This window comes from Pristis pectinata, chromosome 2 (genome assembly GCF_009764475.1).
Source record: "Pristis pectinata isolate sPriPec2 chromosome 2, sPriPec2.1.pri, whole genome shotgun sequence".
Classification (NCBI taxonomy): domain Eukaryota; kingdom Metazoa; phylum Chordata; class Chondrichthyes; order Rhinopristiformes; family Pristidae; genus Pristis; species Pristis pectinata.
Window position 1 is genome coordinate 49949864 of NC_067406.1, and position 23389 is coordinate 49973252.

The 23389-nt window shown below is 37.4% G+C and overlaps 1 protein-coding gene across 2 annotated transcripts in view; it reads right to left on the reverse strand.

The window, feature by feature from the left end:
• The window catches only part of dhx29 (DEAH (Asp-Glu-Ala-His) box polypeptide 29), a 50556-nt gene that overhangs the window by 23529 nt on the left and 3638 nt on the right, over window positions 1-23389 (reverse strand). For both annotated transcript variants that reach the window (XM_052045880.1, XM_052045890.1), the window contains exons 2-14: window positions 22969-23048; window positions 22238-22351; window positions 19623-19752; window positions 18081-18220; window positions 17351-17500; window positions 15220-15346; window positions 13828-13989; window positions 13559-13721; window positions 9881-10004; window positions 8445-9029; window positions 5115-5258; window positions 2046-2222; window positions 1710-1850 (exon numbers count right to left, since the gene is read on the reverse strand). In XM_052045880.1, the coding sequence (XP_051901840.1) occupies window positions 1710-1850; window positions 2046-2222; window positions 5115-5258; window positions 8445-9029; window positions 9881-10004; window positions 13559-13721; window positions 13828-13989; window positions 15220-15346; window positions 17351-17500; window positions 18081-18220; window positions 19623-19752; window positions 22238-22351; window positions 22969-23048 (2237 nt within the window). The remainder of the gene's footprint in view (window positions 1-1709; window positions 1851-2045; window positions 2223-5114; window positions 5259-8444; window positions 9030-9880; window positions 10005-13558; window positions 13722-13827; window positions 13990-15219; window positions 15347-17350; window positions 17501-18080; window positions 18221-19622; window positions 19753-22237; window positions 22352-22968; window positions 23049-23389) is intronic.

Sequence of the window (23389 nt, forward strand, 5' to 3'; positions counted from 1 at the left end):
GCATTTGAAAACGAAAGAGAAAACAATTGTCAGTATTTACACCTTCTAAAATTGGAACTTTCATAATTGTAATTTTACATTATATTGCAGTTACTTTAAACAATGTTATGGACATACACGAACATTTTTATTCTTGCATCAAAACCACACATAGCCATCTTAATCAAATAAACTAGTCCAGTTGACTCACCTACTCGAGTTTATTTCCATTTGATGCTCAAGGCATCATTAAAGTGGTTGGCTCTGACGTAACTTTGCAGGCCTGTTTTCAACAATACATGTCATTGCAGCTTTCTTTACTCATTCAGTTTCAAAAGCATTGCCCAAATGGACACCATGGCTGAATGAAAGAATTTAAAACTTTCCAGTAACTAGTAAAAAGACAAGCTGGCTAGTTAGTAATGCCCTATATATTGAGCATTAACTTGACAAATATATTAATTTGCCCAAACTATTTATCTTCCACTACTACGCATATAGTAAAGGTTAAATGAATCCCAGATGTGACTTGCTTACCCTCAAAAGCAGGAAGATCATAGCCAATTATTTGTTTACAAAGAAACTGATTTACACAGGCTAATATCCTCTTTCTAGATTATTTGTTCGAAAAGTGATTATTAACAAGAATAAAAAAAACCTTGCTGATAATTTCTGAAGATCCTGAGGGGGATTGACAAGATAGAGGGGGATTAACAAGAGGGTATTTCCTCAGTTAGAGTCGAGAACTAGGAGAAACAAAGAACTGCAGATGCTCTGCCACTTCCATCTCCAAGGGGACCCCACAACCAAGCACATCTTCCCCTCTCCATCCCTTGCTGCCAACAGAAATTAACTCCATCTTACATTTGCTCCATGACAGCATGTAAAGCACGATACTAATGGATCTACAACAGACTAAAATTCAGCAAGGACCAGAGTGGAACAAGCTTCACAACAAAAAAACCTGGAAACATGAACCACTTCCCATTTCTCAGGTACCACCTCTCAACAAAGGCAGACGTTGATGATAAAATTCACATCCCTTCAATATGTCAGCACAGCCTTTGTCAATTGAGGAAGACTATTTGAAGACCTGGTACAGAACTCATGATCCCTGCCATCCTACATGCTTCTGTAGACCTGGATTACCAGTGCTCTTACCACAAAATCCAATTTCAGTGGAATGAATTGTAAACCAACATCAGTCTCCTCTCCCACACTAACATCCCCTGTACTGGGGTCCTACTTATTCTCAATGCGCATGTTGGATGGGTCGTCTTGCTCCAATGCCTTGTTACCAAAACAGACACACTATTCCAAGCTCTATTGTGGGAGGAGATTGCCAGGAGGACAGAGAAAAAGTTTCAAAGCTTCCATGCAACATTCACATTGATACCCATGAACCTCGATGCAGAGAAGAAGCATTCTGGATGGTAGTGTGAATCTTGTTGCCATGCCGAAGCCCTGCATAAATAGCAGAAGAAATCCACCATCTCAAAAACTACGCACTTGTCTGCACAATTAGCCACGTCCTGCCTCATCTGGGGAAGAAATAAGAGTTCCCACTTTGACCTCATTAGTACCTCAGAACCCACAAAATCAGAGTGGAAGCAAGGTGCTGCCCGAGAAGATAATTCTGCATCATCTACTATTTCAAGTCATATACATCACAGCATCAGGCGATAATGAACATCATATACTCGGGCAGTCACAAATAATCCATGCACAACCTGATGCTGATATGTTCTTCCTCCTTTGTCAGTAACGGTCAAATTAATTTCTTCCTCCTCCTCAGAAAATGGCTGGTAATATTCAGAATCCTTTTCCAAAACATAGCCAGTCTCTTCTATCACATCTTCCAAGTGAAAAACCTGCATAGAATTGTGGAAGAAAAATTTAAGTTGATCTAAATTTAAAGAGCACCAGTGTAAAAGCAGTAAATTTTCCTAAGGAGTCTACAGTAATTAAATTTAAAACACAACTTAAAATATTACATACAAATACAGTCTGTCAACATATGGAAATCCACAAGGTAAAATAAAGCACCAAACATTCTTCATCCTTACCTGCACTGGATAAATTCTTCCAGGAATATTGATAACAGGACAATATCCAAAGTAATTAGCAAACTTATCACTGTCAACAGTTGCACTCATCAAAACCAGGTTCAGATTTGAGTGTTTTTGCATTATCTCCTTCAAAATGATCAACAGAAAATCAGATTGAACACTTCTCTCGTGAACCTATAATATATAATGGGGTCATCAGAAAATCTGTGTAGGCAACAGCTATTTTTCACCAAAAGCTAATTGTAGAAACATACATGACAATGTTTTGCAACAAAGCATCACCAAAGAAATCAAAGAGTGAACAAAATTATTAAATGGGAGTACAATATTCATACTATAGAGGGACTACCTGATTCTTCAAAATTGTTAAATATCTCTTCCATCTCGGGCATCAAGATGCCATGGTTTCCTAAAAATATCAATTACAGTGGAAGACTCCAGCTCAATTCCCCAAGAATTTCCAGGATTCAGATTACAGAAAAATTTCGATTATAATTACTACTTGTTGGCAATATTTAACATCCAAAATATTCTAATGCATTATAAAGAAAAATTATGAAACTAGATTAAACATTGAAGTAAATATTTAATGAATTCATTCACATTTGCAAATTTTCCTTTATGAGTTATTTGCTTCGTGAAGTTCAGTTTGGTCTTCTTGAGTTGTTCAGACACTCGATCTCTGGCTTAGTTATGAAACATTTTTGCAATAAGAACCCCAAATACCGATCTCCCATTTTTATCCTCTGATCAAGCCAATCTATGCTGTTTTTTTTACAATTACTGCCACCAACATTATGGGTGCCTTCAGTGGAGTTCATAACAATGGAGACCACCTCTTCACTGACAGGTTACCAGAGATTTCACCCTGTGCAAATTAATCATTACACAATGTCAGTTTTATGTAGATCCTTTGTCATTTCAATGTGCATACCCTTTAGGTAGTTAACAAATCTACTCTTTCCCACTTCTCATCTAATTTTTTTTTTAAAGCCTTTGGAGTCACCTTCATTTACAGAGCCAAATATGGTATATGGCCATAAGTCATGCCAAACACTTTTCAACATTGGGAATGTGATTGAACTGGAGCGGATGCAGAGTGGATTCACCAGGATGTTGCCTGGGATGAAGCATTTCATTTATGAGACGACACTGGATAGGCTGGGTTCATTTCCATTGGAGTGGAGAAGGCTGAGGGGAACTTAGGAGGTATACAAAATTTTGAGGGTCACAGGTAGGATAGATAGCAAGAAACTTCCCCATGGCAGAGGCACCTAAAACTAGAGGACATGTTTTAAGGGTAAGAGGTTTACGGGGGATCTAAGGAAGAACGTTTTCACCCAAAGAGTGGTTGGAATCTGGAACACACTGCTTGAGTGAGCGATAGAGGCAGATATTCTCACAACATTTAAGAAGTATCTAAACAAGCACTTATGGCTACGAACCAAGTGCTGATAATGGGATTAATATACATAGGTAATTGATGGTCAGCATGGATATGGTGGGCTGAAAGGACTATTTCTATGCTGTATTGCAATACAATTCTTAATTAGTTTGAAAACTGATAAATCCCATGGAGCTGATGGACAACATTCTGGAGTTTTGAAAGAGGTGGGTATAGAGAAAGTGAATGCTCTGGTGATCATCCTTCAGAATTCTCTATTCTGGAAAAGTTCTTGCAGATCAGATTGCAAATATGACTCCATCATTTAAGAAAGGTTGTGGGGGGGGGGGGGGGATGCACGCAGAAGAGAGAGACAGAGAGACAGAGAGACAGAGAGACAGAGAGACAGAGAGACAGAGAGACAGAGGACATCTGGAGGGAAGATGCTTAAATCTATCACAAAGGATGTAATGTCAAGACAAAGAAACTATTTTTGAGCACAATCGACATGGATTTATCAAAGGGAAATCACATCTGACTAACCAATTGGAGCTCTTTGAGGATGTGACTAGTAGAGCTGTTGAGGACCAGTGGATGCGGTATAGTTAGATATTCAGGCTATTAGTAGGTTCACATAGGACATTGGTGAGCAAGGTGAGAACACATGGAACTGGGGGCAATATACTCACTGTGAATTGAGTGATGCCCCTTAACAGGCTGTGACTCATGGGGTATTGCGGAATTGGTGTTTGAGCCCCAAACATTCATCATTTCATTGATTTGGCTGAAGGGACCAAAATGTCATATTGCCAAGTTTGCTGATGACCCAAAAGTGAGAATGTAACTGAATATAAAGAGACTGAAAGGGAATATAGGCAAGCTGAATGAGTAGGCAACAACATGGTAGATAAAATACAATGTGAAAAAATACACTTCAACATCAGTAGCAAAAGTGGAAATGCTGAGTGCTTTTTAATTAATGAGAAATTAGGAAAGGTTTAATATCAAACAGGACCTTGGTGTCCTTGTACACAAGCCATTGAAGGGCTTTCATGCAAAAGGTCATTAGGAAGGCAAATAGTATGTTGGACTTTATTGCAAGAGGATTTCAGTACAAGAACAAAAATGTCTTACTACATTTATGCAAGATCTTGGTGAGACTACAGCTATGGTATTCTGTACAAATTTTGTCTTCTTATCTGAAAAGGATATACAATAAAACTCCATTTATCCAGCATCTGATTGTTCAAAAATTGTGATGATTCAGCACCTGGTTCACTCATTAATCTGAAATGAGAGCCAGGGGTCCAGACTGTTGTGACAGAGACAGAGTTGTGGACACACATCCGGCCACAGTGCAGATCCCAGTGGTGAATCTTTGGAATTCTCTACCCCAGAAGGATGTGGAGACTCAATCATTGATTCTAATTAGAATAGAGATCAGTAGATATTACAGGAATCACAGAAAAGGTGAGGAAAATTATGTGGAAGTAGAAGATCAATCAAGATCTTGTTGAGTGGCTGAGAATGCTTGAGGGGCCAAATGGCCTACTCCTGCTACTACTTCTAATCTATGGTTAATCTTGACATGAAAATTTGTATCTAAACTACTTCAAATCACAGCATAATATACTTCTATGACCCAGAAACAGAGTAAAACGTTTCAAATAACATTTTCTAACCTCATCCACAATTATGTGGGTCACACTGGTAAGAAGTCCACCTTGTTGTAGTTTCCGCAGCAGAACACCTGTAGTGCAGTATAGAAGTCTAGATGATTCTCCAACTTTTGTTTCCAGTCTGATTTGATAACCACAAAGAGAGTTCTACAAATGGAGATATTAAGCATATTTTATAAAGTGGTCCTTTGCAAGTATTCTTGCTATTTGTGAATTAAAGCATAAATCTAGCCTAGAAATTATAAACTGTTTTGAATGCAATCAATAACCTTTTCCTACAAAATAACCACCTTCTCTTGATATTCAATACTATTACTGAGTTCCCTACCATAAAAATCTACTCACCATTTGAATAGAAACTAAACTAGACCAGTCACATAAATACTCTGGCTGCAAGAACACAGATATTGATAATCTGATCGACAAAATGAAACTTATTTGCAATATAGAGAAATTAAGCCTAGATAAATATGACTCTAACAACACTTAAGTTGCTCAACACCATCATTCCAAAGTAGATCACTTGTTTTGCACCCCAACTATCAATCTAAACATTTGCTTTTAGTACATTGCAGCTTGTGTGAATTTTCTACAAAATGAACTAGTTACTCACCCAGATTATTTTGAGAACATCACCCACATCTGGGACCTCTAACACCGAGAGGTAGGTACATGTGAATATTGCCACCAACAGGTTTCCCTCTAAACTACATAATATCTTGGAAATATATTGTTGTTCCTGCACTCAATCTTAATCCTGGTACAATATTGTGGGAGCACTTTCACCAGATGGACTGAAGCAGTGCATCGATACTCTTACAAGGGGAATTAGGAATGGGCAATAAAAGCATCCATTGATAATGTTTAAAAATGTCAAACATAGGATCTACTCATCATGGATTCTATCTAATTGATTGTCTTTTGAGAAAGCAATCAACCCTGGGTAAACATCCAGGAAGAAACTTCGTAATACATCTTTCAAAGCAATTGAATAAAATTCAAGGACAGTGACTTAGTGTTACAAACCAAAATATTTCTCTCAACTTCATGGGACTCTTATCAATTACAGATGCAAGTTCTAAATTGCAACATTTTCTTCATTTAGTGAAACATGTAAAAGGGTAAAAGATTGTTGAGTTCTCATGCTCAATGTAATCAGTCCTAGGAAGATTAAAGGCCTTGTCATGGGAGGGAAATCTGAAAAAACATAACTATTTGAAGAGACAATGGGATTGCTTCTATAATTGCAATGAATTATTTCTTTATCATATTATTAAACATCTTGATTTTAAAACTGTACTCTCCTCTGAAGATCTCAACTGCCTCCTCTGGATCTAGAATTCATTTCAATTAATTTGAAAACCACAAATGAAGGCTATAAAGCCAGATCTCTCCACAATCATTTCAGGGCCTGTTACTTAACACGATGTCTCCTTTATTTTGTCATTGGTCCACTTTTGACCCTTTCATTCATTTAATCAGTAACATTCACATCCATGTTTGACCTTAATAAATTAAAATTTCCAAAGGAACCTAACATCTCTGCTAATTTGAAATGTTGCATTCTTTAAAGAATAGTGCTGGGCAAGCAAGATTAAGCTCTTTGAATTTAGAATCTATGAGATTTCTCATGTTTAACTCTTCCATTTTGTTTCAGATTGTTAATCTTATTTGGAGATTTTCTTTTCTATCTAGGTACCTGTATCACTACCAGCCCATCTAATTGCAGATAGCTCACTGGACAAGCCTTAATAGGAAAAATGTATGCAAGATGACTGAAATCAGTTGAAGAATTAGAAATACTAAGAGACATTATGGCCTAGGAGGAGACCCATTATATCTATACTGGGTCTACCATACAGCACTATGGCAAGGCAATGAGCCTCTCTGAAATATGGGTGCAGGGTCAATTATATTTTGGGTAGTAACCTTGTCTCTAATATGCTGTTCAAGTACACCTAACATTCTTTTATGCTGCAGCTTATTTTGAACAAGGTAAAAAGAGGAGAATCCAAGGCCCTTATTAGGATGACAATTATGCTCTTACAAGTAAAAAGAGTTGGCATTCTGAAACAACTACCTTTGGTACTAATACTTTCAATTGTTCAGGAGCCTTGACCTAGTACCTTGCTGCTCTCAGCAGTTGATGAATACAATGAGCTTATCAGAAAGCTGGACATAAAAGCTGGGGTGCATCTCAAAGTCAGCATAGTAAGGAAAGTGGACTTGAGAAGCATCCTTGTTTCTCCATGGAAAATTGTCCAGAGATGTGCATCAGATACAGATTTCATTGCCAACTTGCTACATTCAGAATTCCAGGCCCATTTTCTTTTTAAAAACATAATGAAAAAGGTTACTACACAAAATGGATATTGCAATCTTCACCTCTATTTCACCAAGATTTCTCTACTCTCTGTAGCTTCTGACCTCAAATGCAACTCCCATAAAGCAGCTCTAGAGAATGGACATAAAGATTTCCAAGGATGTTACCAGAAATGCAAGGTTATACCTTGTGGGAAACTCTGTTCCCTTCCTTTAGTAGTAAGCCAAAAGATGACTGAATAGCATTCTTAAAAACTATAATTAAAACAGCAAAAAACACAGGGAATGTGTTTCTATTTGTAGAAACAAATGGTGCTATAGGCCATCAAAACAAGATAATTGTGAAGATATCAAATAGATAATTTGGGACTTTCTTTACGCAGGGCTTGAAGTGTGCAAATAGCTACCTACCACAACGTGTAGTCAAAGTAACTAATGTATGTGTACATAAAGGGAAGCAAGAATAGAGGGTTATGGTGCTGGAGTAAAATGAGAACAAGAGAAGGGGCTTGAATAGAACATAAATGCCACATGCGTTGTATTTTCTGGGTATGTAATTCTAAGACTAAGTTTTCTATTTCCTATAAAGCCTTGTGATCTCCAATAAAGCCCCCTCACCCATTTCTCATTATTACTTTCAATCCTTCGCTTCTTTTCAACCACTTCTTTTTATAAGTATCACTTCAATTAATGCCATTTGTGAACCTTCAGGCTGAACTAGTACATGATCCTGCATCTGCCTCCTCACTACAGTCCTATACCTAAAGCAAAAGCCCCAGCAGTCTCTCACACTAACATCTTTCCTAGTATCTTAAGATGATCAAAATCCTGAACTCACTTAGCTTTTTCATCCACCTATCTTCCTAAGCTAAACCCGCTGGAACTTGATCATTAATTCAGTGGCCTTATTGTCATTTCCTTCAAAAATGGCATTATCACAGAAGGAGAGTTTAAAGTTATTTTTTTTCTTTAAAAAGATGTCTCTATTCTCCTCCGAACTATGTATCTTACTTTTCCTCCGGGGCCTTCTTCACAACCAAGCTCCTCGCAAACCCTTGTTGCCAAACTCACTGCTGAAATCCTTCGAGGCTGAGTACAAATAATATTGCATTTAGTATTTGTACTTGATAGTAAATCTTCCAACAGGAACTGAGGTATTTGAGTGCTTTTCCCACTGCCAGTTTCACCTGCCACAACCACCACTCGATGTTTTCGCAGGGTTTCAAGAATTTGCATTTTGTGTTGAAATACAGGTAAGAGCTGTCTACCTTTTAAATGTTTTTGAAACTTGCTGGAACTCTGCAAATTTTTAAAAATAATCTTTGCTGAATCTAAATTATCTGTCTCCTCTTTATCAAAAGATAAGCTTTGGAAGTCATCTTCAGTTATCAAATTCTCCCAGGAGTCTTCTGGATCTTCTGCTGCCACAGAAACACAAGTAGATGGCTGCTGTTTCAGTGTGTTTAATAGTCTGCTGATAAATTGTTCACGTGGTTTATTCTTTTCCATCCGTCTTTTCTCAGTTTTCTTCTTTTCAGCTTCACTCCATTCAATCCATACATCCCGATATGTAGGCGGAAGCAACTGATGTACAGCCTGAAAGGTTTTTTTTTGAAAAAGTGTTAAATTTGGAGTATAACCATTTGAAATAATTATTCTGCTTAGCTATGAATGACATAATCTGGAAGTTCTTCACAAACATCTCCTCACTAAGTAATACATCAGTATACAATATCATTCAGTACTCTGAAGTGGGATGCATAAAATCACTGTGGAAACATTATGAATATTAGGGACTAAAAAGTTCCTTCACGTCTTTTCTACACATAATTTGTAATGAACAACAAATGTAATCCGGTCAGCATCACCCACATGTTAAATGTTGATTGTTGTAAAGTTTAATTAGAGCCACAATTTGTGAGCAATATTGGTTTGTTGTATATATGTTTGCTAATTAATTTCAGAGTGAATTCAATGACATGTTCACAGGGAGCCACAAAATCAATATATAAAGAAATGAAGCAATTAAATAAAAGTCTAACAGAAAAGAGCGTAGTAAAATGCATTCATGATTCACTGCAGTCAAATGCAATTTTTGGACACTGATTTTTCTCCACAATACCCTTGAGGATGTATGGCTCCACAGATGTTAAGCACTCTCCAGTACCTCACACGATTGTCCATTCACATAAATAATACTCATTTAGGATTAACAACCAACAGCACAGCCAAGCCAGATCATAGCTTTGTTAAACATCCATGTACAACTTTCAACAAGTGGCTGCAGAACTATCAGGAGGTAGAATTTTGTTTTTACCTCTTTATGGCCCAGAGGTGCCAAGGCTATTAGTGCTGCAAGTGGAAATCCTTCAAGTACTTAAAGCATAGAAAAAATTATGCTGCCTTCTTAAGTACATTACCAATGGACGTTTAATGTTTGATCATACCTGTCCTCTTACTAAGTGCCAAAGAGCCAATGTAGATGCCAAATGTTGGGCTTGCATGCCATCTTCTGTGAGAATTGTGGGGCACACTTCAAGTATTCCATCTTTCTGTCGGTTTACTCGTATGCTGAATAAAAACAATATTTAACAGCAGATTAATGCCAGAACATTCTAATATAAAACTTTTACCCCTCCACTGAAAAAGTTTGCCAAGAATTTCAAAGGGCATGACCACATTAATCAAATTAGATATACCAGGTTCCATTTATCCTAAATGCAGTACAACTCTGATAATCTGCTATCCAATTGGAAATCACTATGGTTCAGCATCTGGCTCACTAGGTGCTGATTCCTGTGCTCCTTTGACACATAGAGCTTTGGGTCCCTTGCTCCTATTATCATATCATTTATCACATCCCCCATTCCTATTAGCACAAAGGGGAGATGGTTCTCTCACTCAAATTGTCTTAGTGAGTTCCCGAGAAAATTTCTTATACCGTGTACCATCTAACAAAAGATAAATATTAATAGATCCAATAGTCTAGAAAATCCACCAGTCTGGCACCAGATTCCCAAGAGTGCCATATTAATGGGGTTTTACGAGAATACCTAGAGCATGCACACCAAATCAGGATGAAAACCAGATCCCTGAAGAGAAAATTTACAACAGCCAATTGATTTACCAGTGCATCTCTGGATGTTGGAGGAAACCAGAGCAGAAAGCAGAAGCACACAAGCAAACAGATGGTACTTGCCCAGTGATATGATGCATTGGAATTACAAAGGCAAGGGATTTATATTAAGAAATGTTGGAACTGTTTCCGCCCCACTACAGCATGTGAGTAGTTTATTGCAATGGTTAAAACTACACTTAAAAAAAAGGAAAAAAGTCAAGAACCACCATCTGTCAGATCCAATGGCATAAAAAGCTGAATACTCTTGATAGAGATGTTTATTAGAACAGTTAATTGCTACAATCTCACAGCTCCAGGGGCGCCGAGTTCAATGTTAACCTCAACTGTTATCCGAGTGGAGTTTGCACGGGTTTTTGCCAGGTGCACTGGTTTCCTCCCACACTCCAAATGACGTGCGGCCAGATTACGCGGCTGTTATACATTACACCTCGGTGTAATTAAGTAACTAAAAGAAACAAAGGGAAGTTAATGAGCATATGAAACACGGATACAAGAGAGGAATGGGATGGATGGAATTGGTCTGCTGTGAGATGGTATTGCCCAATGGGCCGAACAGCCTTCATGTGCCATAATAGTCAAGAAAAAAAACAAAGAATAGGGGAACACAATGCATAAAATTAGAGTCACATGTAACTATTACAAAGATAAAGAGGCCTTCATTGATAGTGTCTATTTTTTAAAGAAAGGTGAAAGTTGCCCAAGAAGTCAAACATCAAAATTTGAAGAGCCTCAAGGACAATAAAATAGGAACTGAAATAATCCCAAGTAGAAAGAGGATAAAGATGAAGGAATATGGAAGAAACACAAGAAAGATGCATGAGGGACAAAAAGTTGTTCAAGTCAAGACTCAGAGAACAAAAGCATTCTAAGAAGAAGCAAAAGTTACTGCCAATGTTATGGAGTGAAGAGATGCACTGCAAGCTGTGTTTGGTTTCTCCCCCATAGAGGAGGTCTCATTATGATAGAGGATGATGCATGGGCAATTCTGAACTCCCAATTGCTTCCCCGTTTATCCTCCATACCAGTCTCACTCTGAACTGCTTTCAGCCTGTTCCAATGAAGCTCACTGTAAGCTCGAGAAACCACACCCCAGCTACTATCTAGGCCAGTTCTGATGAAAGATCATCCATCTGTAACACTGAACCAGTTTTCCTTCCTCCACAGATGCAACCTGGTCTGCCAAGTATTTCAGAATTCCCACTTATTTCAAATTTCCAGCAACTATTGTGTTCAGCATCTCACAATGGACTGAATTTAATCTTGATGCACCAACATCTGCCTAGTGTTCTCTAACCAGCCTCCATAACCAACAATAGGCTTGCATTTCAGCTTTCTGGCTCAGCCAGGCTCAAACTCCACAGAAACTCTTAAAATGCTTGCTCCTTTTTATTATGAAGCAACTTAGGCAGCTTTCTCTAAAGACAACTTAGGTTAAATAGCTTGGTGAAACAATGACCTCTAATGGATTGATGCCATTGATGGGAATCTCAAAATAACATTCCCGCCATCCTCCAGCTAAAATTCAAAATTCTAAAACTCTTTTCAAAATAGTAAATAACTACAGCCTCAAAGCTGAACACAGCTTATATCTTTTCTAAACATTTAAGTCTAAAATAATAAACCTGATAAACATCTTTATTTTTCTTATAAAAAAAGATCAGACCAAGACCCTTTAAACAGAATTTAAAGACCCCTTATAATATTAATAGTTGCATCGAAGAGAGAAGGTATTAAAAAAATTGTTTTAAAATAGGACTATCCACTGTGTGATAAAAATCGACAAGCTTTTTTACAATTAGAACTACATCAACAGTTTACTATTAATAGTGTTACGGACTCAGTGAAAGTCTCTTTAAGATAGAGTGTGTGTATGTGTGTGTGGGGCGTGCTTACGTCAATAGAAGATAAAGGACGTAATGACGTTGTTGAAGAAGTCAGAAGAAGAAGAAGAAGAAGAAGGAGAGAGAGAGAGAGAGAGAAGGGAGAGAGACACCAGCCTGCTAGTTTTCTCTATCGATGGATGAGAAACAATAACTGTGTCTGCCACTGAAATCCATGTATGGAAGTTGGAAGTAATCCGGTGGAGTTCACTTTGTTGCTGACCTGTAGAAGGAAACAGGTATTTATGTGTGGACGACCACGATTCGGATGCTTTTCGGGGTGAGGAAGTCACTACCGAGTAAACACTGAAGTGTCGTTTGGGGTTCCATCGTGGAACATTTGGATTTCGTATTTACTCTCTCTATGTTTTTCTACATCTACGTCTTATCTTCTGACAACGGTGGTTGTTCAAGAAGCCCTTGCTCATGTTTCACCTTATGGCTTGCGGAACTGAACTTTAAGAACCATTCCGGAACTGGGAGTTTTGGACTTTGCCACCCACACACACGACGAGTTTAGTTTTGGGGTTAACGTTCGAGGTTTAACATTTTTGAATTCTAACATACTAACATTTTTACTTTTATTTTACGTATTATCATAAGTAGTGATTAATAAAATAGTTTTAACACTAAATCATGCTCAGTGTGTTTCTTTTGTTGCTGGTTCATGACAATAGAGACCAACTTGCACTTCACAATTAAATAAAAGAGATCAAATAAAGGCTTACATCAGCGACAGTATCAGGTAATGAAGTTAATAAAAATTTTATGCTTGCAGAACTAACTTTCATCTCCAAAATAGATACAAGGAACATGGGTGAAGGAAAGATAACAAAAAAAACACTCGTCGTAAAAAAAAGAGACGGAGAATAATGAATACATGAAAGATAAAGAAAATGAACAGAAAGTAAGGGTAAAATTTGTTTTAAAAAATCATTGTGATACTCAACTAGATTATTATAATTTTTTTTGAATATTAAAACAAAAATGCATTGGCTGAGTGAAACAGTAATTGTCTTTGAACCATATTTATAATGATGGGTGAAGCTTTGGTAAGATAATACATTTTATCAATTCTCACAAAATATACAACAAAACACACAAACCTACACTTCCAGAATCTACCCACAGGGATTTTGCGATAGCTAGGAGCAGGACCAGTGGGGATGTTTTTCCGGCACCAGTCAATCAGAAACTGCTTGGGAGATTTGCCCGTCCAACTTCGTGAAGTGTAGTCAAAGTTCCGCACATCCTTTGGCTCATGTTTTACTAGAAAGATTAACAAGACAAGATCATTTAAAAATCCATACCATTTCCAAAATATGTTCTGAAATACAGTATTGAATTACAGATATGACACTATTCAGATACTTACTTTCCTCTTTTACTTTCGGTGCAGATTCTTCCAGCAATTTTAAATTAAGGGCACCATCACGTGCTTCATCAGCAAGTTGGGTAGAGCTTTTGACATTCTTTTTTAAGTCTGCCATCTTTATTGAAGGATCAAAAGCAGGATGTTTCTCCAACTGTTTAATCTCTACACCAAAGTTAAAAAATAGACCACTTTATTGTAAATGCAAGAATAAGGTCAAACTACAGAGTGCTAATGATCCCAAGGATTCAGTTCTATTAACATACAACAAAATTCAGCAAGAACAATTCATCAAAAAAGTTGCAGAAGGCTTTGATGTTATGGAATCATTGTTTACAACCTACATTCCCTTGTCCTATTTTTATGCCTTTCAAGTATTTACTTGTAACTTAATAGTTTACTTTTTTTAAAACCAGCTTGATCCAACTTGTTTAACTATTGACTAGCCAAGATTATCCTGCTCACTATCCAAAACACCACGAAGATGGTGTTAGGCTACAGGAAGATGTTGATCAGCTGGTAAGATGTAATTTAATCCTGATAAAAGTGAAGTAATGCATTTGGGAGGTCAAATAAAGGTAGGACATTACACAATGAATGGTAGGCCCTAGAGAGTGTTGAGAAACAGAGGGACCTTGATGTACAAGTCCAAAGATCCCCGAAGGTGCAACACAGATAGATCAGGTGGTAAAGAAAGTATACAGGGTGCTATGGCAAACTTCATTATCAATTAATATGAAAATCAAACAAGTTCTTACAAATAAACAAGGCCTAAAGAACAAGACATTATTTGCAAAAATTATATAGCTGAGTTAGTTGACTGACAAATTATGATGATTTGGTATTTATGCCATATCCCTTAATTTAGATCTACAGGCTCATATTCATTTCAGTAAATTGAAATGAAATGAGATGATGATAAACTCACTGTTTCAGCAAGATCCAACCCTTTAATTTTGGGATACAGAAACACAGCTATTGTAAATAACAATGTCAGTCAGTTGTTTATGTATATATAGAATCATACTAATATCTAAAAGAACTTCATTAATACCAGCAATTCAACTATAACTGTTGGTTAATAATGGGTATTAGCTTTGCTCTGGCTTTCCTCAATATTATCACATTTAAACATCTGAATCGTGTTTTCTCTGCTTTTGTATGAATAATGTTGTGGGACCTTTGACTTTCATATGAATCAAGAACGTAAAATCACAAGAGGCAAAGCATCTCATTTAAAAAAGATAAATACATGCAGGCCAGAGAGGACACACACAAACATACAATTATTAAATTCAAATAAAGTACATTCTGGAGAAGAATCATAGCAGGAAGCATGTGTGATCTATTTGATTTCATAGAGAATCTTTGACGAAATTATTTAATAAACCTTACCCTGCTGGAGAATCTTAATTCTGTCACCTGCTTCTCTTTGAGCATGTTTGTTGTTATTATGTTTAAATGACAGTGCCCGCTCTTTGGTGTCAAGTAGTTTTGCTGTCAGTTCCAAGTAAAGAGCATTCTGTTTAATAAAAGAGGTAAGAATCCATTAAATTGCCATCAAAAGACTTTGTCCTTAAATACTTAATGCCAAGTATGTTCTGAGTTCTGAAATTCTGGTAAGGAACAATAACAAAAAAAAGGCACCATCCAACCCTTCCAACTATTTGAGAGTGTGTAACTTTTTTTAATGTTTCATTTTTCAATGTATGATTTCCTTTATTTCCTGTACTAATTTAAGTTGTAACAAACTTGTATTATAGTCATTCTTGAAAGCCAAGAAAATCAAAAGCAAGTTTTAAAGCCGAAAAACATACATGACATATTACGAATAATTCACTTGGATGTTTGAAAGTTCTGAGAGTTCAGACAACTGGTTGAGTCAAAAATTAGAAGACACACAAATGGTCAAAAAGATTTTTTATAAATGCAAAAACATACTAGAAAATGTGAGGAATTAGTTGACTTTCAGATTTTCTGTGATTTCAATTGTCATTGCAATACAAGTTTGCTTGTAAACTTTTAACAACTTATAATTAGACCAAAGAAAAATGATAGGCCATACAGTCCCTTCAGCCTGTTCCACCATTTAATAAGGAATGTTTAACCAGCCATGATCTTATTGAATGGTGGGGGTAGCTCGAGATGGTGAATACTCCAGTTTTCACTTCTTATAGTCTTATGATCCTGTTGCTCATGCTCATTTTCCCCTTATCCCAATACCCTAAATTTCAAAGTGTCTACTGACTCAGTTTCAAATTTACTCAATGATTCAGCATCCACAACTCTCTTGGTAAAGAAATTTCTCTTCATGTCAGTCCTAAATGGCCCCTTTATTGGTGCCCTCCAGTTATAGGAAACAGCTGCCTCGGCACCCTCATCTCTGAATTACGTATGTCTCAATAAGATCACAAGTCATTAATACCAGTGAATGCAAGCCAATTTAACTCACTGTCCTCATTGACTGATTTTGGGATGAGGGAATTGGCCTATTATGAAGTTCAACAGAAAGAAAACATCTACAAATTTGCTGATGACACCACTGTTGTTGGCAGAATCATGGATGGTTACGAGGGGGTGTACAGGAGTGAGATAGGTCAGCTGGCTTTGTAACAATAACTGCGCTCAACGTCAGGCAAAACCAAGGAACTGATTGTGGACTTTAGGAAGGGAAAGTCAGGCAAACACACACCAATCCTAACTGAAGGGTCTGCAGTGGAAAGGGTGAGCAGCTTCAAGTTTCTGGGTGTCAATGTCTTGGAGTATCTATCCTGGGCCCAGCACACAGATACAATTGTGAAGGTGGTGTGCCAGCGTCTCTACTTTCTTAGAAGTTTAAGAAGATTTGGCATGCCATCAAAAACTCTGACTGACTTCTACAGATGGACAGTGGCAAGCATTCTGACCATTTGCATCATAGCCTGGTGTGGAAACTCCAATGCACAAGAATGCAAGAGGCTATAGAGTAGTGGACTCAGCCAGTTCCATCATGGGTACAGCTCTCCCCACCACTGAGGGCATCTACAAGAGGTAAAGTCTCAGGAAGACAACATCCATCATTAAGGAGCCCCACCATTTGAGCAATGCCCTCTTCTCGATGCTGCCACCAGGAGCAGGAGCCTGAAGACCCACAACTCAAGGTTCAACAACAGCTTCTTCCCACTGCCATTCAGGTTCTTGAACCAACCTGAAATACCCTAACACTACCTTGGACTATGTTTCTTTTTTCTCTCTCTCAACTTGCACAGATGTCCTTATGTTTACTTTGTTGTTTAAGTTATGTATAATTTATCTTAATTTAAGTTTATGTTATCCTTGTCATGTTTGCAATGTACCGTACTGCTGTTGCAAAAAGCTAATTTTCATGGCATTTATACATGGGTACGTATGCTTATGACAATAAACTTGAAATCATAATTTATGGATGGAATTTCAAATTCCAATAAACTACAATGTCATTTTTCAGCTTAAAAATTTCAGCTGAATTATGGCACTTCACTCAGTTCAAAATAATTTTCATACTCACTGGATCGAAGTGTTCTTCCATTTCAGAATTTTTTTCAGGTACTTTGTTATCCTGATCGATTTCATCATCATCACTCCCACTACTTGCTTCTTCAGCATATCGTAAAATCCAATCCTTCATGCTAACTTGAGAGCTTTGACTTTCGGCTGTCTATCATTAAGGCAATATAGAAACTTAAAACTTTTCAGATAGACCTGGTTTGGAATCCTATCTCTGCCTTTTACAAAAAAAATGCAGGGGTCAAGTATTCACCTTTCACTGCATAAATACTTTAAGTACAAGACTTTAAGGAAAAGTTGAACTGATGGGACTAGTCTCTTGAAAAGGAACAGCTGAGGCACAGAATAAAATTACAATCATGAAAACATGCTGGAAGTTGCAAAGTAAAAGCTACTAATTTGGCTCAAGATATGAAAACAAGGAATTCATAAGATATACTTCATGCCGGGACTGACAAGAATGGGGAACTTCCTACCGCAGGGAATAGTAGAGTAAAATAGTACAGATGTACTTAATGAGAAACTGGAAGAATATTTGATAGTGAAGGGAACAGAGGGACATGTTAGGGTTTTAGAGTTACACAAGGAAGGACAGGTGAAAATTCAAGTGCAACATAAACACTGGCATGGACTAGTACAGAAGCCAACATCTCAATCAAGCACAACTCATGTTTTGTTTAACCCCTTTTCTAAAAAAAAGAATTAAACAGAAAGAAGTTCAGTATTCTCACCTTTGCCCGAAGATTGTCATCACACTTTTTTCTCTCAGATACTTCATGGGTTGTTGCACATTTTACAGGCATTTGAAATTTGGGCTTGCTCTTAGTCTCTTCCTCCTGCAGTTTCTGACTGAATCCATCAGGTAATGAATCTTGTAGAAAAAGAGTTATGCATTTCTAAATTAATTTCTCTCCTGAGCCAATTAAAATCATTCCAGTTTAAAATCACTTAATTGAGAAACTCTCATTTCTTTGTAAAATCAACCAAGTACATAGAGCTAACAAACCTGCATTTGGTTATAACTAGGATGTGGGTTAATGTCAATGATACCTACATGCAAAGATCCTGAATTCAGTACCCCCAAATGCAGACTCTATTCTTTCCCATATGTTTCTTTTTGAACCCAGAGTCACTGAGAATAGGAGGAGCAAGTCATTTGCCCAAAGAGCTCTACCTTACTGCACCATCCCCATAGAGTTTAATTTCCTTACCATCTTAAAGTTATTCAGCTTTACCTTCAACGTAATCAATAACTATGTTTAAGGTAAAGATGGATAGCTTTAAGATAGTAAGGAGATTGTTGAAACTTTCTGCCTTCTGGGCAGAGAATTCAAAATATTCACAAACCTCCAAGTGAAACAGTTTCTCCTGATCTTAGACCAAAATGACTACCAATTATTATTTGATCATAACCCTTAATTCCTGACTCCCTCATGACATCTATCTATCTTGTCAAGCCCCTTAAAAATTTATCTGCTTGAATGAAATCATCCCTCATTCTTCTAAACTACAAGGAACGTGGGCCTAATTGCTCTATCTCACAGAATACTTCCCTATTACCAGAAATCAGGATCTGCAAGTTCGGTAAAAATAGCAGAATTCTACACAATATTCCAGACTACACAATATTCCAGATCTTGTTTAAGCAAGGCTCTATATAATTGCAACAAAACTTCTTTATTCTTGTTTATCAATTGGTTTATAATAAAACCAAATATAATATTTGTCTCTCTGAACTGTTTGTTGCACCTGCAAGTTAACTTTCTGGGATTCATGCATAGACACCTAGATTCTTCTGATTAACATTTCTCAGTCTCTTATCATTAAAACAATTTTTTCTTTTTTTCCCCCTACCCAAATGGACTCTACATTTCCTCAAATCACATTCCAAATGATACTTTCTTGTCCACTTGATTAACATGCCTATATTCCTTTATAACCTCTTTGGACTGTCCTCTGTTTACCTTGTAACACCAGTGAACTTAAATAACATTCCCTTTCAAAGTGCTTGTTAACTATTGTAAATAACACAAGTCCAAGTACTGCATTGAGTAATCCAGCATATTATGCCATTTAAAAATTATTAAAAAAATTGAAACATTGCCTGACCAGCCAATTTCAGCAAAACAATTCAAGGGGATGAAACCTTTAATGAGAGGTCTGAAGAACTACCAGTAATTTCCAGAGGTGGTGTAGTATCCACCTACTATTTCATTTTTACCACAAATAAATCCATTAGCGTTCAACAATAAATTCCTATGCAATTAACCTACCATCAGGAAGATTTAAGCATAACCAATCCAAAGCAGAATGAAGGTCTCCACCATAAACAACAGTATTTTTCATGGCTTCTTCAATGTCTTGCGTCCGAAAAGAAAATTCTTGCAAAGCTGTATATAAATCCTGCACAGATAACACTCAGTTCAGAGGTCCACCTTAACACGTAACTACTCTTTACATTTTCAATCAGCATTAAATTTAAAAATCAAATTAAATTTCAAGTGTCACAAACCAGCAACAAAAGAAACACACTGAGCATGATTCAGTGTTAAAAACTATTTTATTAATCACTACTTATGATAATACGTAAAATAAAAGTGAAAATGTTAGTATGTTAGAATTCAAAAATGTTAAACCTCGAACGTTAACCCCAAAACTGAACTCGTCGTGTGTGTGTGTGTGACAAAGTCCAAAACTCCAAGTTCCGGAATGGTTCTTAAAGTTCAGTTCCGCAAGCCATAAGGTGAAACGTGAGCAAGGGCTTCTTCAACAACCACCGTTGTCTGAAGATAAGATGTAGATGTAGAAAAACATAGAGAGAGTACATACGAAATCCAAATGTTCCACGATGGAACCCAAACGACACTTCAGTGTTTACTCGGTAGTGACTTCCTCACCCCGAAAGCATCCGAACCGTGGTCGTCCACACACAAATACCTGTTTCCTTCTACAGGTCAGCAACAAAGTGAACTCCACCGGATTACTTCCAACTTCCATACATGGATTTCAGTGGCAAACACAGTTATTGTTTCTCATCCATCGATAGAGAAAACAAGCAGGCTGGTGTCTCTCTCTCTCCCTTCTCTCTCTCTCTCCTTCTTCTTCTTCTGACTTCTCCAACAACGTCATTACGTCCTTTATCTTCTATTGACGTAAGCACGCCCCACACACACATACACACACACTCTCTATCTTAAAGGGACTTTCACTGAGTCCGTAACACAAGACTCAAAATACCTTAAGTGAAAGCTGTAATCTTGAAGGAATATTTACAGTGGTTACAGACAATGCCAATGAAGATGACGTAACAGATCCCCTCCCAAATCAAACACCATCCTAACTTGGAAACATACAGTAAATCTCTGATAGTCCAGCACCCTAGGGACTTTGGCAGTGCAAGAGTAGCAGATTTTCCAGATTGCTGGATGTTATTCCTATTAACACCCAAACATATTGTTATTTCACTTTATTTTGCATGTTAAAAGGAGTATAATAAATTTTCCAGTGAATCTGGTGAGTTTAAAGGGAGCAGGAAGTGTACAAGCACTCCAGACCGCAGCTCCAGCCGCAAACCCACACATCATCCTGATGCCTGGTGTTCCAGAGCTCAACCCCGGCCTCAGGTGTATTCCTGGGCCAGTCAAATCTGGAATCTGAAGAGTGAGGGAGGGACAGTGGGCAGATGGAACCAGTTGGGGGAGGGGATAGGAGACCCAGTAGGTTAAGTGTGTGCGTCATAGGCAGATGAAATAAACTGGTGACAGGGATGGAAAAAGGAAGTGAGGGAATCTGGTGGAACAGCAGGAACACAGGGGATGTGGGTTTCATGAGATTGAAAAATTCAAATGCTCATACTAGGCTACCCAGGTGGAATACGAGGTGTCGTTCTTCTAGTTTGCATTTGGCCTTACTCTGGCAGTGGAGGAGGACGGGGACAGGCAGGTAAGTGTGGGACTGGGAAGGGGAGTTGAAATGGCACATAACTGGGAGTTCATTGGCCACCTTCCAGCATCTGTATCCTCTCATGTCACCACTTCCAGCCTGTCTCCACCTCCACCCTCCTCTCCCCCCCACCTGGCTCCATCTGCCCCTCTTTCCTCTCTCTCCTTATCTGTTTCTACCTATCATCCACCAGCCTCCCAACTTCACTTCTCCCACTCCCCCATCAGGCTCCATCTGCCCATCATTCCTCTTCTCACTTGGTTCTACCTATCGCCTGCCAGACCATGCCTCAGCTCTCCCTCTCACCTCTTTATACTGGCTATCTCCCCTCTACACTCTCAGTCTTGATGCAGGGTCTCAAAATGTTACACAGCAATATATATTTTCCAGTGAACCAAGTGACTTTAAAGGGAGTGGGAAACTGACACCTAACAAATGGATAATGGATTATTGGAGTTTTACTGTATCTTACTGTATTTCAAAATAATAAATTGGTACTATTTTGCATGATAATTTACAAAACAAAATTATCTTGCTAAATATTTCATTAAAAAAAATCATATTTTGCTTGTGCCAAAATAGGCACTTTTGAAATGAAACCTGCAATGTATTATAAATCTGATTTATAATTTTTTCCCACTACTATCAGTTGTGATATATCAACATCATAGATAACATTAGTGCTTTGATATTCACAGGAGGGAAAGGCAAATATGTTGTGTCAGTTATGATAAAAGTTGTATGTCAATTTAGAACTCAAAGGCTTGTAACCTGGCAGTACTGAATCTGGAGAAACCCCTCTCCTGTTTATAAAATGCACAGTAACAATAGTTATTCACATTGTCAATATACATCTTTATCTGGTCTGAAAATAACTTTGAATAACTGTAGTTACTATCTAAAGATCCCCTGAAATACCACTAAGCAGAAAATCAAGTGCCATTACCTGTAGCTTTTTAGCTGTGAGCCTTCCAGATATGGTTCCTGATTTGCTATGCTGTGCTCTGAATTGGTTGATCAATCCTATAACTTTTTTTTCCAAATCAGGTTTAATGACCACCTAAAAAAATCATAAATGATATTTAAAAGGTACCAATTAACAGCGACAATGCATCATTACTTTCTTTCTATACAACGTGAATGTGTAATTAAATACCAAATTTTACAACTATATCTATAATACCATATATTATAGCTAATATGTTATATTTGATATAACTTTGAATTTATATCTAACCAAGCCAGAATTGTCAAACCCCAAACCAACACAGAGCATGACATGTAAATAAAAAAAATTAAATGTTAATTTAAGTTCAAAATTGTTATCAATCATTAAATAAAGCAAAAAAAAGTTTATTCCCCACTACAGAAAAGAAATATGGATGGATTCATATGTGGACTCCCACGAGGAAGTAGAATTCCTGTTCACATGATAGTTTTGGTACTTTGAGAAAATAAGGAAAATGCACTGAGATATAAATTAGTCTTAGAAACATGCAATAAATGAGAATAAACAGCATATGTACATAGTACATTTCATAAATTTGGTTCCATTGCGGTCAGCAAAATTAAACTTCTGCAAAGCACATCCACAACTATATTGCATGCAACCAAGGAAAAATTTCTACACTATGTTGTTTTCAGAAATCTTGCTATTGCAACAATGCTTATCATTACCTTAAGAATGGATCTGTCCAAAGTTCCTGCAGCACTAAGTTCACTTGAGGAGGTTGCACCAAAGCTATATGTTTTTGGACCTAAGGAAAAAAAAAGTTTAAAAATTCTCAGATTAATTCTGCAAACACTGGTTAGGTGCCAAGTACATTACTACTTAGGATGCTGCATTGTAGAATAGTCTCCACCGTTCAAATGACAAGTCAAAAGTGAAAAGATCACAATTCAAACATCTTCCAACAGTCAGGAGTGGGAATGTCCACGAATGACTACATAATGTCCAGCTCCATTCCTTGCTCCTCAGCTAGTGAGGAGTCCTGAGCTCACATGCTGTAAGAACTGGACAATGTTTAGGCTTGGATTTTTAAATTATATTATCACAGAAATTCCTGGCAATGACCATTGCAAACAGAGGACTCTAATC